At 42.2% G+C, this 17127-nt stretch overlaps 1 protein-coding gene across 1 annotated transcript in view; it reads right to left on the minus strand.

The window, feature by feature from the left end:
* Positions 1–868: 868 nt before the first annotated feature.
* Positions 869–17127, minus strand: part of NUP214 (nucleoporin 214kDa) — a gene marked incomplete at its 5' end in the record, with an annotated part of 43166 nt that continues 26907 nt past the window's right edge. Inside the window, 9 exon segments of the mRNA XM_010010994.1 lie at positions 869–1105; positions 1799–1823; positions 2640–2782; positions 6220–6391; positions 9155–9304; positions 11432–11588; positions 12082–12152; positions 13627–14571; positions 14574–15364. Coding sequence (XP_010009296.1) covers positions 1072–1105; positions 1799–1823; positions 2640–2782; positions 6220–6391; positions 9155–9304; positions 11432–11588; positions 12082–12152; positions 13627–14571; positions 14574–15364 — 2488 coding nt within the window.

Below are 17127 nucleotides of genomic sequence, written 5' to 3' on the forward strand. Positions count from 1 at the left end.
GCTGAAAATAGAAAAAGCAGAAGTAGTCCCAAATGTCCTAATAGGACCAACAAGATAAAACCCATCCCATCTGCATGTATTCAACTAATACATAAGCTGTTATTTCAAATGCATTTTTCAGAGAGCAACAAAACCCCATTTACATCATGTAGAGGTTTCATGAAGGTCAGATGCATCAAAGAGAAGAAGTGTTTGTCCAGGATGCCTTCAGGGCATTCTTTAAACCATTTGCTCCGAATATTCAAGTATAAACATATGAGAATTTCAAACGATACTGACTAAAGCTGAGAGCCACAGGGAACAAGCACAATCTCAGACATGTCAGAATCCAACAGCCAAAACCATAAGCTGCAAAATCACTAACGCCTCTGCATGGAGGTCACACTTCTAATTCAAGGGCCAGAAGTTTTCCCTATAATGTGAGTTTCATTTTCTGAGTTCTGTAAAATATACTGAAAGGTAAAAATAGGAGAGCTTTTCCTTCCCACCTCTTTGCTGAACGTTACTGCCATGGGAACGTGTTCTGCACACAGCCAGCTTCTTCTCAGATAATTTCCTATTTCTCCACTAAGCCTCTGGCTCACACATGACTCAGTTTTAGCACTTCACTGAGATAAGCACGTGGACCATCCCATACTTAAAATTAGCAGGGCAAAACTTCAGCCCCTTCTTAAGAGGCTTGGATAATCAGCCATTCTCTTCAATGAAGTATGTGCTGGTTTACAGCACAAACCAACTTGAGCTACTCCCTTGTCTAGGTAAGGGATGAACAACAGAAAGCTAAGTGCAGTACGGGGCTGGTAACCACAGCATACATCTATTTCTTCTAGATGCAGGGAGATAAATCCTTCCACCACAAATAACATCCAGGCAGATAAAATAGTTTAATACAGAGTGAGAACAAGTGTTGCATAAAAATAAGCAAAAAACTTTTTCTTAAAATAAAAAAAGAAAAAAAAAAAAGAAGTCTGAGAACTTGTATTTCAAAGAAAAGCTGTTTGGATATTGGTCATGTGGGTGACTCATGAATGCAGGAGCTATGGCATTTCTACAGGAGGGCTCAGGATGTTTCTAGCTTCTCCAGCCACTAAATCCAGAGGAAGATCTGTGGAGCAAGAAAAACAGAAACAACACAGCAATGAGTGCTGGAGTCTCCCTCAGGCAGTATTAAGTCAGCAGATCTCTCAAACAAACTTCCAGTCCCCCTAATATCAGAAGCTGACGAGAACACATTGGTATTTCCAGCATCCTCTACCTGAGACTGCATCAACACATCCCAACTAGATAGAATCATGCTTATTCTAGAACCTTCCATCTGGAGAGATACACATGCTCTGCTTGACAGGGAAACTAAGGTTTAAGAAACCTGCTAAAAGTAACCCAGCAGAACAGTGGCAGAGTGGTTGACAGAGCTAACCTCAGCTCTTAGTCCTGTTCTTTAACTGTAAATCATCATCTCAATTCAGCCAGAAAAGTACTTATTTAATTCCTTGTTTCAACCTGATAAATGGAGTAGATACTAGATTCAGACACAGCTTGAGCACATGCATCATGTGCCTGAGAGGTGAAGAAAAAGCATGATCTGACTGAAAATTCTCTTTCATATGAAAGATTAACCTCACTGGAAAGCACATATTCAGAGCCAGGACTTTGAACTCTATGGCAGTGCCACTAAAAAGGAAACCAGAACTCGTATGTTAGTACTACTTTCAAAGCTTGCTCTTGTAAACCATTCAATTCTTCTATTCTGATTCTATTTGTATTTTTAATGAAGAGTTGGACAGAAAATGGTACTTACGTGTTCGCTGATCCAAACCCAAACCCTGAAAGAAATGTAAGATTGAAAAATAATTGTTAAAAGGTAAAATGAATGCATAAGATCTGCAGTGAATGTCCCCTCCCACATACAGATTGAAAAGCATTTCTTTCCTGCCTTAGGCTAGAGAAAGAGCAATGGGCAAACAATGAAAGTCAAATCTCCATCTAGAAGAAAACTGACTTGCCTCAGTTCCTAAGAGGGCTTTGCTTTCACTGCTAATCAGCTAGGTCCATTCATTAGCAGCAACGGCATAAAATGTGCCCGGTTTATTCACCTCTCCATGAGAACAGAGGGCTGCTCTCTGAACACGGAGCTTGTGCTTAATGCAAGCCAACGGTGACACCAATGAGCATATCATCTCCCACAGGCTCTGTTCTCAGCCCTGTATAAATCAGTGCAGCTTCACCAAATTACATCAAATAAAAATCTGGCTATTGCTGTTCTAGCTCAGTCTTGCAGTGCATCTTCTTTTGACTCTAAGTGCTTACATACAGATACCCATCCATATGGTACTCAAGAGATAGTCACTATTTCTCAGTATTTCCCTTCGAGAAGAAAGAACAGCTCTATGAAAGGGGGTGAAAAGCAATAACCTGATGAGAGTGATTTACTGACATGCAACACAACACATCAGTGAGCTAAGTTCTGAGAAGACACTACACCCCCCCTTCAGCTCCATTCTCCAGGACATGGTGCCTTCCCTATAGCAGGAGCAGGGCCAGGCAGATTTTTGACAGGGAGCTGAGGATTCACACCCACGTTCCAGGGAAAGCTGCACACACAGGGCCTGTTAGGTTCATTATAATTTAGCTTTTCCTACCTCCTCCACCTGTCCCAAAAGCTGGGAATCCACTGCTTTGTGTGCCAAAACCAGTTCCCTGTTGTGAGAGCGAGCCAAATGTCGGGGTGTTCTGATTTGCTAGTGTGCCAAACGATGCTGTGTTGTTACTGGTACCACCAAACCTGCAGTTTAAAGAGAAAATTTGTATTTGCAAATGTCTTCTAACTTACACTGGAAGTTTGTCCCCGCACCTGCAATGATAATAGCACACTCAAACAATGATACATCAAGAAAGAGACCATCTGATATGAATAATGGTAATTGCTCACTCTGAAAATGGATTTACTGGTTTGGGAAAGACTATTGTACATACAAACATCTGTTCAGCTCCTACTCTTAAAGTACACCAGGTAGAAAGACAAATATGTTCATGCTTACACAAGATACGTTTTTAAGTGCTTGGAAATACCAACTCCAGCCATCAAATGGAAGATATTATTTCACCCCATGTAGTTTTCACCCTTTAAGCTCAAAAGTACAGCATCATTTTGTTTCACATACAGGGCAGCAAACACAGAATTGGGATGAGCTGCTGATGGCCAGAGCACAAAGCAGAGCTCAAACTCCCAACTTTCAGATGGTCCCTTACCTGCTGCCTGCATGAACCACGTGCAGATCTCTCAATTCCCTTCCATCCCCAGCCCATTTTGATCCACACTCAGTTCCAGTGCTTCCCTGAAGATCTGCACCTACCTGGCACTTCTCCCCACCACCTCTGGAGTACTTCCCTAATTGCTTCTGGGGACTGAAATAAGAAGCAATTTTACATATGGAAATTGGTCTGCTTTCTCCACCCACTCTGTCCAACCAGGCATTGTAGAGCTATCAGCATGACACGCTAATGAGACCACAGTACACATCATGGTTCTCTGCCTCCACTCATGATTCAGAACTGGGAGAAGCACAAGAGGTGCACTCAAAAAACAAGCTTCAAGTGTTTCTCTAACTCGAACAGGGCAAAACACAGACACTTTGCATTCAGCTCTGCTGAAGCTCTGCAGTTGCACAGTGCTATAAGTACTAACCCAGCACCAGCCCTTCCCTGAGTAGACAGTTAGTTGAGTCAAACAGTGTGCCAGCTTTGCAAGGCTGTGCCTTACACAAGCTCCTGTCATTTCTGACTTAAAATATGAACTGACAGCATGTTAACCCACCTCTCCATCCATCCAGATCTAGTAGACTTTAAATACAAAAACCCAGAAAAACCCAACAGACACATCAAAATGTATCTCTCCAGATAAAAGACAACTCCTGTAGCAGTGTGACAAGCAATTCACCTGGTAAAGGACATCACCTCTCATATCCCAGACACTGTCAACTGTACACACTGCTTCCGCATACAGCATTAGATACAGTGGGCAGTTCATGGCCCTGCTAATCATCCCTGTGCCTCTGGTTTGGCTCTTGACCCATATAACGTGCAGACAACTTCAGCTCAGAACCACAAACGTGATTGTCTCAGGAAGGGCAGAACAGGTATTGTAGTTCATTTTTCAAAGAGAAGCAAGATAGAGTGATGTGTTTTAGAACAAGAGGTTTTTACAGCGCTCCATCTTCTCAGGACTATGCAACTAAACACACAAATCATGTCTAACTGGTGAAAGGAAGTGGAGATGAAAATAGTGACAAGGAAACTTGTGGTTCAAACTGCCTCTTTCAGTTGCAACTAGAAGAACATGCCTGTTGAAAAAGGCAAAGCATAGCACAAGCAGAGAAACAGCTCAAGCTATGGACAGGTTTCGGTTTTTCACATGAAAAGACATGAAATACAGTCCTTGCCTGGTAACAATTTAATCAAACATAACTTGCCCACATTTTCAGGTCTTTTGTAAAGCTGCTATGCAAAACAGAATTGAGAGGCACTTGAGGTTAGTTTATGCAAGCAAAACATGATTTGCTCACAAACAGTCGGAATTACAGACTTTGAAGGAGTGTAGTGGTTTCTATTTTTGATACCAAAGTCATTTATCAAGTGATGCAGATCTTTCAGAACTGAAGCAGCAATGAATCACATGGATTGAAGTTAGCAGGGTGTTCTCAGGAACTCGGAGCTAATACCACACAACATACTGGCAAGTAACTTCTCCAGAACTGGGATTTTTAGAGTTTCACTTCAAGAGAAAGGCAGAAAGGAAGTGTCCTGCACAGACACTGTGTTATACTGCAGAATTAAACTGGTGCTTAAAATTGTATGGTGAGGTTTGGATCAAATTCCTCAGGAAACTCTGAAAACATCAGAGTCTGCACCTTTATGCTAGAGAAGAAAGTCTCAAAACTTGCCACAGTTTAAGCCACTGAATTATCTTTCTTGAGCCTGCAGAGTGCTTATGCAAGACCTCTGTTTGCATCATCATGCTGTTTGTTCCAAACCCCATTTTACCTTTAAGCTTCCAACACTGTCACTGAACGCATTCAGTTTCACTACAAAATCCTGCAGCACAATGGCTGCAAGTTGGAACTCAACAAAGTATCACTTGGTTTGAAGCTAAGTCATCCCTACATCCTTCTTTGTGGGGATTTAATTAAGCTGCCTCTATTTTTACCCTTTCCAAAGGGACTCTCCAATTTGCTGCACTAGAGTTCAGGATGTAGCAGAACCACTGAGTTGAAGCCTCCCATAGCTCAGGGGTGCCCTGGCAGATGGGCATCTGCCTAAACTCATGGGGAATTAACAAGTTACACTTCTGGATGTTCTAATGTCCCTTACATAAAGGCAGTTCCTGCTGGAACTAAATGACAAATGCTTGTGAAATATGTACACACTAAGATTAGGAAGCCATCCAGATTCCTCTGCTCACTGGAAGTTCTTCCTTTTTTCAAGTGGGTCTATTCAGGCTGGATATAATTGTAGGGCATGAAGGAGAGTTGCTTGCTGGTGGTGCAATGCTGAAGAAGTGCATTTGCTGCCTATTGTAGAAGCTGCTTTGCAAGGTTTGAAATTCTGTGTTTGCTGAACAAAACAAGGAATAACGTGCTGTCTGCTCTGGTGCCAGGCACAGGCTTAAGGGGTAAAGAAACAGGCAAAACCAATCAGTGTGGGATAAACATGAATTGTTCCAGGAGCACAGACTGTTACAAGTGCTTCATCCCACCTCCAAAGGTGAGAGAACAGCCTGAATTCTCATTAGTATCTCCAGCCCAAATCTCACAAGCAGATAAGGTGGCCAGACAGTCCAGATAACGATGTTTATTATTTTCTCTGCTAGGCATGGTTTGTAGGCTTAGATCTGAACTCATTAAGTGTGCACACAGAAAATACTCCTGCATTTCCTTAGACAGTTGCAAGATGACTCACATCCCTTCCCCTCCGAATCTCTAAAGCTAAAGATTCAACATAGTTCCAGCATTAAGATGAGATCATACACATTATTTCCTTTGGGAATGAAGTCTTCGTTCTGTACCTTTTTATTTTACTTTTAAACTAACAAACCAAGGACACTTAGAGCTTAGCCATCAATCACAGAATATATTCTTTACCTGAATGCAGAGGTAGCTAAGCATACCAGTCTTTGTCATGCAAGAATGTTGTTTTCCCCATCCCTGGACCCTGGTGGCTTACCCAAATCCTCCGGCGCTGGCTGCTGCTGTACCCTCGCCGAACACTTTGCCTCCCGTTGAGCCCAGAGGGCTTGAAAAGGTTGGGGCTGAACCGAATGCTGGCACCCCTCCGAACCCAGGGGATCCCCCAAAAGTGGGAGGGCTGCCAAACACTGGAGCAGCACCGAAGCCACCTGAGCAAAACAGAGGCAAAAAAGGAACAGGAACATCACATAAACAATAATGCAGAAAGAAAGAGAGAAAACAAAGAACTAGATTTCTAAGCAGACAATCTCCATAATGGGGCCATTCATCTTATCATATGGACACAGCTTTATTTATAGACCTAACTGCCACACAGCTTCCAAACTGCAGGGTATAATGGATAAGAAAAGTGGCTGAATGCATGCAAAAAACTGCAACCAAATTAAAGAGACTATGCAGAAGAAAACCATATTCTGGGTCTCTTGAACGTTTCATCACATGATCAACTCAATCCCCAGAGCTGTACTAGAAGGTGGTTATATATCATACATGCTTGCACATTGTGAAGGAATCTCTACTGGCTTTATAGAACAGAAGACCAGTATTTTAATTGTGAGATAGAAATGTGCACAATAACCAAGTTACAATAAACATACATACAGCAGGCGATAGACTGATGCTTTTATTATTGTTTAAAAAAAGACATATTCTTCCTTCATCATAAAACTAGCACCCCTTACCAGAAAAAAACCCTTAGCTTATGCAGTCAGTCTTAAGTAAAAGTCTGCTTATCACCATTTAAACAAGTTATTATCCAAAGGACCACACAGAACAATGCAGAATGAGAAGTCTCCTGTAAAGGTCAGCTCTGTGAATTTGCTGCTGTGGCCTGGTTGCGGTGTTTTACCCTGGCTTCTAATCTAAAGCTCTGGAAGGACACACAAGTGTCCTGCAGACAGAACTTCATGCATGCAAGTGCTCTAACTGGAAGAACTCCCTTGTGCAATGGGTAAGTGTCCCTCACCTCTTAAGATCAGATAGTAGATAGCAAGCTTGTTATTTAGGTGCTCCTGTGATGCAAAAAGACTCAGGTAGGGTATTATCTAATCCTGGTTTAAGTGGTGGAAACTAAGATGCATTGATTAAATGCCAGGTCAGCAGAATTGCATGATTCCTTCAGGGAATCAAGAACTGAACTTTGCTCTTGGCAATTTCTGTTCAGGGTTTAACTGCCTTCTGCAGCTCTATCTGGACTTCTACCCAGATAATTTTCTTCTATATTCATCTGCCAGTGTTACTGTCCTGTTTCTAGCTGACACTGTGGAACGTGAAGGACACCAGCTCTTTTGTCTGACTAGGGATGAGGATGGGATACCACCACACATTTTAATACCCTGGGTGAAATTCCAGTCCATGTCAAGGAAACAGATACTGTTTGGCTGTAAACACAAAAGGTCTGGAAAAAAATAAATGCTAGGCCTGAATTATTTAAACACAGATCAGCTATCTTGTTACCTCTATCTCTAGGAAGTCAGAGTATTTATCACAGGGCCTGAAGCTTTGCTTGGCATTAACTCTCTTTTGCAAAGCATATTAACACGTTTCATTTTTCTTTCTCCACTATTTGTAAGTAGTGAAACCAGGACAAAGGGGAAATCAAATCAAGTAAACCCTTCACTGCAGCTTGGAGGGGAAGACACACCATTCGTTTCAGTATTTAGCAAATATAACCAGAGGAGGGAAGGATCCGAGCTCTGCATGAGTGGATGTGCATTCTGCAGAAACTACTTGAAAATCCTATCCATCTCAAGAATTCTGAAACTAATCAAAAGCAAGGAAGGAGTTACTGGATGAATGAAAGAACTTCCTTCAGCAATGCCTTTCTCTTCCTCTAGCAAAAATAGCAGATGGGAAGTATGCCCGAGACAAGAAACTCCGTCCACTACCAAGTGGAATGCAGTACTTGAGAGACACCTTACAAAGGGCTGCTGGATTTCATAGCACCATCATTATGCTCTCAGCCACTTCACTAACATGAGAGCAGAGCTAGTGACAAAGCAGAGAGTGTTTCCTCTCAGTGCACTACTTCTCCAAAGGGAGTTCATGAGCACCATTGTCTCAAGACAACTTCAAGGATGACCAAACCTCTACTACTTCCCCCAGTAACAAAGCTTCAATAGACACTCTTGGAGCACAATACCTATCTTCACCAATGTGTTCTGTAAGAATGGGCTGAGGATAAAGCAAAGAAACTTTGCTCTGACCCTCTGGACCTCATTTTTGTCTGATAATCAACAAAATGAACATTTTGCCACTCAGTTCTAATGGACATACCACACTCACCACTACTCTTGTGGCTCTTTCTTTGGGCAGATGACAGTAAAAAGAAAAGAGGTTTTGTGAAACTTCCAATATTTGATACAATTAATTCAAGTGACAGAGAACAGAAGAAAGGATGATGGCAGGTTAAGACTGATTTCAAAAGAGAAGGACACAAAGCATGTCTGATACGAATTTTATGAGGAAGCTTTCCTGCTGCAAGCATCTGCGCATTCACTCAAGTGAAGAAACAGGGACAAAAAGAGTTACAAAACCCAGAGTGAAGTTTTGAAGATAATATTCCAAGGAAGCATCTAAAATAGGAAAAATTTCTTCAGTTCCATATTTTGTATTCTTCATTACATAAGACCAGAATTAATTCACACAGCTCTCTGCTCTTAAACTGCAATGGGAATTTCTGGAATGAACACCTGAAAATGTAGTTTATTGGATGCTTTTCTGCACAAGAGATTGTAAATCCCTGCCTTGAATCCACCAGCTAAAGTTCCATTCGCTAAGCCACTAGTTATTTATTGCTCAGAGACAATTCCTGTACACACACCAAGTCCAGGCTGCAGACATCTAAATGGTAGAATACTAAATATCTCACAGATAACCCTGGGTGTTCATAGTGGGTGGATTAAACAAAGTACCTGCTTTGTTTGGACTGGAGAATCCAAAGCCTTGAGATGCCACACTTCCACCACCGGAACTGAAAGTGCCCGTAGGCTTCTGCTCTCCAAAAGATGAGCTGCCAAATCCAAAAGTCTTCGCTCCGCTGTTTCCAAATAAGCTGGAAGAATCTGGGGAGATGAAGAATACTTGTGAAGTTCATAACAAACAATAGCCTACTCTACACTTTATTATCTGGATTAGGAGATCCCCAAGCACAAAATGAACACCACGTTGAAAACAGCACTCCGCAGACAGAAGCCAAATTTTCCCCCATTCCTACAGGGCTTTGTAGTTCCACTGAGATCCATTCTGGATCTTATGGACCACTAACAACCCTTTATTACTGCAATCTAGGAAATCACAGTGGTAGATGATTTGTTTAGTTGCATCCCATGCCACAGTCACTAAAAGACAACCCCTCAAGTGAGAAATAACAGCAGCTAGAATCAGTCTCTCTTGACAACACAAATATGAGCCTACCACAAATTAAAGATTCTCAGCTATTTTGGCAATGGCCAGTGTTTCTTAACATGACTATGTGACAGGACCTTAAAGTAGGAGCCAAACTTTTCCGGGCTTACTGAGAAATAACTCAAGTTTTCTTCTTTCATAAGGCTACACAACGATTTAGCATCTAGTGGCAGGACACAGAATAACCAAAGCTTCTCTCTGGTGAACCATCTGTTTTATTTCATCACAAAACCCAGCCTGCAATAAAGGAGGGATAAATTAGCAAGGTTAGAGGACTGACCTCAACCATTAATCCCAATGGATCATTAAAGATGTAATAAAATAAATGGATTTGCTCTCCCAAGACTTGAAGTGCTACTTCTAGCCACTTGCAGCTAATTCTACAGCTTCCCTTTGTTCCCTTATTTTTATGTCTTGGACACTGCTTCCTTTCCTTTGTGCTTTCTTTCTGCTGGACTCCACCCCTCCTGCTTTCCCTTTCTGCCAAACCCATGTCACAAGTGATGAAATAACAAAGTTGGGCAGTCTCATTAAATAACAGTCACACTTCAGAAATCATTATGAATTGGTTTTGTGACACGCAAATGCATGGAGCAAGTGCAGATCTACACTTGCTGCACACGAAAGGCACGAGAGAGCCTGCTAGTATTTCCAGCTAATTGCCAGAGCAGACAATGGCATATATGCATCTCAGCTCAAATTCTAGGGTATTACCAAGATCTGCTAGCCCATAAAACTCAAAACTAATGTGTTTTTAACTTGACTCTGGCATTCAAAAAACAAATCTTTACACTAATGGACAGTGATTGATTCTTGCCTTTACCGTTAATCCTTTATAGCTTCTAGAAAGAATTTCTAATAATCCCTTCAAGTCCCTGGTGCAAAGGAACCTGTGGGTAGCTTTAATTTATTCTTGCCTACTTTTCATGCCTCTTGTTAGGTTGGCTGGACAAGAAGCAACACATGGGAGGGTTGGTATGATACCTCACGTGCAGATTGGTTTAGCAAACACTCACACGTGGACTGATACCTTTTAGCTGACAACTGGAGCAAAAGAAAGGACACGTGCTGAGTCCCTCCTCCCAAAGAGGGCTTCAGCACAATTCCTCTCATCTACCCAGCTTTCATGATGCTCGTATGAGTTTATCTGTGAGAGACCCACCCTGCCTATCAAATCTGGGCAAAAACTAATAAAAGGAACTCTAATTCTGCTTCCTTGCCAAACCAGACTACATCCCCAAACCAACCACTGAGCATATTTGCTTTTTTTTACATCCATGTGACTGAAAATATTCACATCTCCTCCTAGACACATAAAATGACAGAGAGCTTATCTATATGTGTTAGCCATTTTTGGGACAAAGCTGAGGATACTGCTATCCATCACATACTTGTTAACTTGGTTTCTCTTGAGCATAGATTATTAACATTGCCCAGTGTGAAGGGAGATTAGAAATAATTAAAGCTTTCTAACTTCAAACCAAGTTGGAAGCAGAAATTCTGTGACAAGAATTTAGAATATTCAATTTTAAAGAAGCATTTGGCTACAAATTCCCTACAGAACATAGATATTCTTCACACTTGCTGCATCTGCTTTTTTGTTTTCCATAAACCTACAAGAACAATTCCAGATTACGCATCATGCATAATCTCTGTTACCCCCTAGAAGCCTTTCATGTTAACACAGAATTTACACAAACATGACTAACAGCAGAAAAGCAGATGGGATCCCAAAAGCAGATGGAAATCACAGCACATTTTGTATTCTTGTTTTGTTCACTTACTCTGGGAAGCTGCAGATCCAAATCCTCCACTGGAGGAACTGAAGGGATTCTTATTGGCTGCATCCTGACTTGGCTTTCCTCCCAGACCACTGAAGAAGCCTCCACCTCTCCCACCACTTCCAGCTCCAAACAAGCCTCCACTGGAAGAAGATGGCTGCTAGAACACAAAAAAAGGACAAAAAAAGGGATTTAAACAAAGTCAAAGCAGCACATGCCCCAAGGCAGATTTTTCTGTTTGGCCTATTCCTCTAGATGTATGAAGGAGCTGATGAACTAGTAAGCAATTACCTTCCCACATGTAATGCAGTGAAATCTTATTTGTGTCTGTCTTAAACCTTGTCTGTGGTACAGAACAGTCTTTGAAACTTGCCCTCCACTGTCCACTTGGCATGGAATAAAAGGAGGTGACTTTCCAACATGTCTATCTTATCCTGCATGTGAGAAAGCATTTGTCTCTCATACCCCTTGGAAAACATTTGTGTAGATGCTGCTTTGGTGCCCACTACAATAGCAAATACTTTCAGTACAGACTGGACACTTTTTACTGAGTATGTCAAATTGTATCTTTTTATCAGAAACAGGCAGGGAATCCTGAACAAGTCCACTCTATGTAACAGTCTTCTGTTTCTACAAAAGCGATAAGGACTTGCCTGGCCAAAGACGGTGCCTCCAGTATTAGCTGCTTGCCCAAACACAGAGCCTGTGTTACTGGAACCAAAACCTGCTAAGAAAAGAAAGGAAAATAAACCACCATGACCATTACTAGGGTGTAAGACAATTCAGGGAGGTGACACTTGTCCAGAGCAGGGAGAGGACAGGTCTCCCACACCAAAACACAGGATACAAATGATGTTACCAAATGTATTTAGGTTGGACATATTTACACAAATGGTAAATTCCATTGAGAGTTTATTTGAAAGTCATTTTCCTTTTCTCTTTGGCCAACTTCAAACAGAAAACAAAAGGCTAATTGTGAGATTGTTGCTAACAATGTAAGAGAACTGGATTTCTCTTAACATTGCTATAATAATCCTCCATGTCACGAACAAGTGCTGTAGTGTTCTGACTGCACTTGTGTAAGGAGGATCTGAGCTTCATTACCTAAAGACTCCTGCTATAGATAATGAAATGTTTTGATTAAAAAAAGAACTCCACGTTCCATTTTCCAGTTCACTTAAATGTGCATTTTGTAGTAAAACTTTCATTTCTATAATTAGGAGCACCTTTCTCAAGCAGAGTTCACTTCCCCCTATTTAACTGTTCTCTGTTACTGTAGTTAAAATGAACAAGCAGTTTGCCTACAGTGCCATCATTTTTAATTAAATGAGCCTAATTAGTTTTTCTTCCTTGGAAATACATGTTCTCTATTATTACTGTGTACTTTTCACTTTTCCCTGGGAGCCATCTGAAGGTTGTACAGACAAAGCTTTGGGAAAAACCCCAACAATATATTGTAGCAATGTAGAGAACAAAAGGAGATTGACAAAGAAGGTTTGGTTTGTTCAAGTATTCAATTTAACTGTGTAGACAGGTAGCTGAGACTCATGTTACTGCTATATTTCATTTTGAGATGTTTCCAAAGGCAAAAGCAGATTTAACAGATTAGTTCCTTGCTAACCCATCACTTTGAGGGCTTAAAATCTACTGCCATCTCCAATCATGATACAGCACCATACATCTACTGCTGCATATACTCTATACAGCCCACTGAAGAAGTGCTGCATCTGTACTCACTGCCTTGACTATGATTTCAGAGCTGTCTTGCCACTTGAGTGTAACAATTTACAACACCATACTAGTTTAAGATCTTTTACACTGTGCTGAATTCAACCCACTTATTTTGTACAGGCAGGACAATACATAATTCAAAATTAAGTCAAGGTAGACTTGTAAGTATAAAAATGAATGCAAAATTGGATTGACAAGGCTACATTCAGAGGCCGACTGATGAAGACTGAAGCAGAGCAAAAGCTTCTTTAGTTTTCAGCGTTAGCCTCCCCCTCACACACACACTGCAGCTCCTCTTCTTACTAACTGAAAAAACCCCCAACCAACAAACCAAAACCCATCAAGTGCCACAGGGAGAATAAAAAAAGACACTAAAAATGTCCTGCTTTCCCCAGTGACATGGTGCTTCCTGTACTTCAGCCAGACATCACCACTGGGATGTCACATCTCCCTCAGTTTGCTCTTACCTGAAGCTTGGCAGAAGCTGAACCCAGCAGATGACGTTGTAGTAGTAACGTTGGCAGCGCTACCAAAGACTGATCCCCCTTGCCCAAAGCCAGTGTTCTGCCCAAACACTGGAGGGCTGCTTTGTCCAAAGAGCCCACCTCCAGTGCTGGCAGACGGCTGTCCAAAGGAAAAGGAGCTGGCACTGTTGGTGCTAGCTGGTGCTCCAAAAACACTGCCACTGCTCGAGGCTGCTGTGGAAGCTGCTGGCTGCCCAAAGGCTGGCATTGTCCCAAACCCAGACTGGCTAAAGGTAAAGCCACCTGAAGAACTACTTGCTGGTTGCCCAAAGGTCGGTGCTTGTCCAAAGGCAGGCTGACCAAAGCCTCCAGTAGTGGTGGTGCCAAAAGCAGAAGTACCAAAACCGGAGCTGGCAGCCTGTGTGGTTGCAGTAGCAGTGGCCAAGGTACTGGTGGTGAGTTGTCCAAATGGAGAGGATGCTGTGGTACCTACTGGTAGTTGTCCAAACACAGGTGGTGTGGAAGGAGCAGCAGCTGTATCACCAGCAGGCTGGCTAAATGCTGAGCCAGAAGAGCTGGAACTTGGAGGCTGAGAGAACACCGAGGAGCCTGCAGAAGTGGGGGCAAACACAGGAGCACCAACAGCGGGACTCTGAACACATGTAGTAGCATCAGAGGTAGCAGCCAACACACTTGTGGCTTCTGCAGGAGAGGCAACGTTTGTTGTAGAAGTTGATGCTGAGACATTCTGATCTGGTGGGGCAGCTGCAGAGACGGCAGGAGGCACTGGTGCCTTCACATCACTTGTGGTGGCAGGAGCAGCAACAGCATCAGGGGGAGCTGCTGCCGACGTGGTGCCAGAGCCTGCAGAGACCGTGTCCCCGGCAGCGGCCTGGGGTAAAGTGGGTTCTTTAACAGGCTCTGAAAGCTGTATCTGTGGCTGGGGGGGGAACCAGCTGCTACGGCTTCATTTTCAGATGGCTTTTCTGGCACAAACAGTAATTTGGTATCCCCTGCACCCTTACTAGAAGTTGCAGCAGTTTGTGTTGAACTCAAGAAATTCCCAAATGAGAGGGAAGCTGAAGTGGAAAAGGTAGAAGGGGTAGAGATGGATGTGCTCATACTGTTTGCTTGCTGAATACCAAAAGAAAAGGTGGGTTTGTTGCCACTGGAGCTTCCAAGATTAAATACCCCAGAGGACCCTGTGCTTGTTATCTGGACATTGCCAAAGAGACTACCTGTGGCACTAGTGCTGATGGACAGGGATGCTGTGCCAGCTGATGTGACTGATGTTGAAGTAGCTTCTCCAGTTTTTCCTAATGACAGGGGAGCACCAAAAGTAAACCCAGAAGGTATTGTAGATACTTTAGTGGACTGTGCTCCTGCAACACTGGTAGGTGGTGCTTTAGTGGTGGGCTTGGAATTATCATCTACTTGACCAACCCGTAGTCCTGAGAAGCTCCCAAGAGTTTCCCCAGCTATATTGCTCTGAAACAAGTGATCTCCTGGTTTAGATGGAGGGACATCCAACTTGCCAGATGTTGTGGAGGGAGCAGATGTTGTTGCAGCAGGTTTGTTTGGCTGGGTGCCATCTGCTGAGGAGCTACTTCCTGCTAAGGCTCCTGGAGCACTTGTTGGCTTGAGGGACCCAAAAGTAAAGGAGCTCTCAGGGGCTACTCCAAATTTGGAACCCCCAGCAAGTGAAAACGAATCAGTCTGGGTGGACTCTTTAGCAGGGGCTGTCAGAGAGAGTGACAGAAGTTAGTACAACTGAGTTACAGTACACAAAGCCCATTTATCATTCCTACAATAACAGCATGCTTTAGTGTTTCACAAATGGCTAGACAGGGGTCCTGCCTCAAAACTGTAAAGCTAACTGCCCCTTCCGTGTGCATTCAGGGTCATCTGAAGCCTTTATGGACAGGGTTGCAGTAACAAACACTGTTACTTTCATGTCATAGCCTCCACTTAACCATCCTTCTCTGAGTACAGACAATTTCAGCCTTTGGCTCCGATCTCTTTTTCAACAGTTTGGTAAGAACACAGAAGACCTGGTTGCCACAAACCATTTCTTGTTAACACCACTTTCATCCCTTACTTGGTTCAGCTAAATGATTCCTGATATTCACTGCAGAACTCTCTGTTTAAACCAATGGCTCAGAACAGAGTTGGGTCATAAACATACTTCTGGGCACTTAAAAAGTCTTCTACAGCATCAAATCTTTCTTTACACATTCAACTATTTATAGACCATCAACTGGTTTCTATGCAGCCTGTTTTCAGCTTTGGAAGACTAGAGAAAAGCTCTCAAATGTAATTGCTAAAGCAGCTTCACTTACAAGATATACTGAAGCTTTAAGGGAGACTGGACCAGTTTTATTTGATGCACTGTAATTTCATTTCTAAGCACCAAATGCACACAAATTCTGACCTGAAAACATTGCATTGGTGTTTGCACTATGGGTTGATTCAGATAAGGTACAGGAAATATGCATGGAGATCAAAAAACAAAGAGCAAAAGCTTCTCAGCAACAGCTGGTATTATCCTTGTGTTTTTCCCTATGTCTATTAAGCATATTTAAGTATATTAGTTACTGACACTGAATAATGTAGCATTTGTTTCTTCCTGAGGCACTGAAATTCCTTCTGTTCTTTTTCCATCACCAGCTAACAGAGGCAAAGGTGCTCCTACCATTTCACAAAGCAGTATGAAGTAAATGCCCTCACACAACGCTCTGTTTTACAAGTCTGCCTACTGCATCTGCCACTGCTCCTTTAATGAGTGTTAAGCTTTTACATTAACCAAATCTTCAAGTTTTAAGCCAACTTAGTTCTCTCTGCTTAAGGTCAAGAGAGTACTGGTAGCATTGCTGTGGCTGTGACGGTCTAAGGATAGAAGCCAGCCAAGATTTGTAAGTAGAGGTGGTATCTTCTATTAACATAACCAGTAACACTGGAAATGAGTTTTTGACCATACAATCTCCTTTTCAAGACCAATATTTGAGGCAGAAATCTTCAATACTACTACAAAACAGATGTATCAGTCCTCTTTTTCCAGACCAGCCAAATATTGTCTGTCTACAAAAAGGGAAGGAGGCCTATTTATTGTCAACTCAATTTCAGAAGCAACACAAAGCCATCCCAAACATTCCCCTCCCATTACTAAAACCTCATTCCACTTAATGACAGTTTTCTGCGTCAGACCACCTTGGCAACTTTCAATTTACAGATTAAAGACAACAGAGGAAATGACTACAGATGTTATCCTTTTCATAAACCAGTACCTCTTAGATGTTCTTGGCAGCAAATATTTTGCTTAGTCTTAGCTGAAAGGCAGGTGGCCTAGATTTCTGTGCATTACAGGGCATAATCCAGCATATATATGCAATGTTACTTCAGCTACTGCAATTTTAATAATAGAATTACAACGTAAACCAAGAACCACACAAATTAAAAGAGTAAGCATTCTCTTAGCAGGGAAGAGATATTGTTTGCACGCTCTTC

This window comes from Nestor notabilis, unplaced genomic scaffold, assembly GCF_000696875.1.
Source record: "Nestor notabilis isolate BGI_N333 unplaced genomic scaffold, ASM69687v1 scaffold30723, whole genome shotgun sequence".
In the NCBI taxonomy this organism is placed as follows: Eukaryota; Metazoa; Chordata; class Aves; order Psittaciformes; family Psittacidae; genus Nestor; species Nestor notabilis.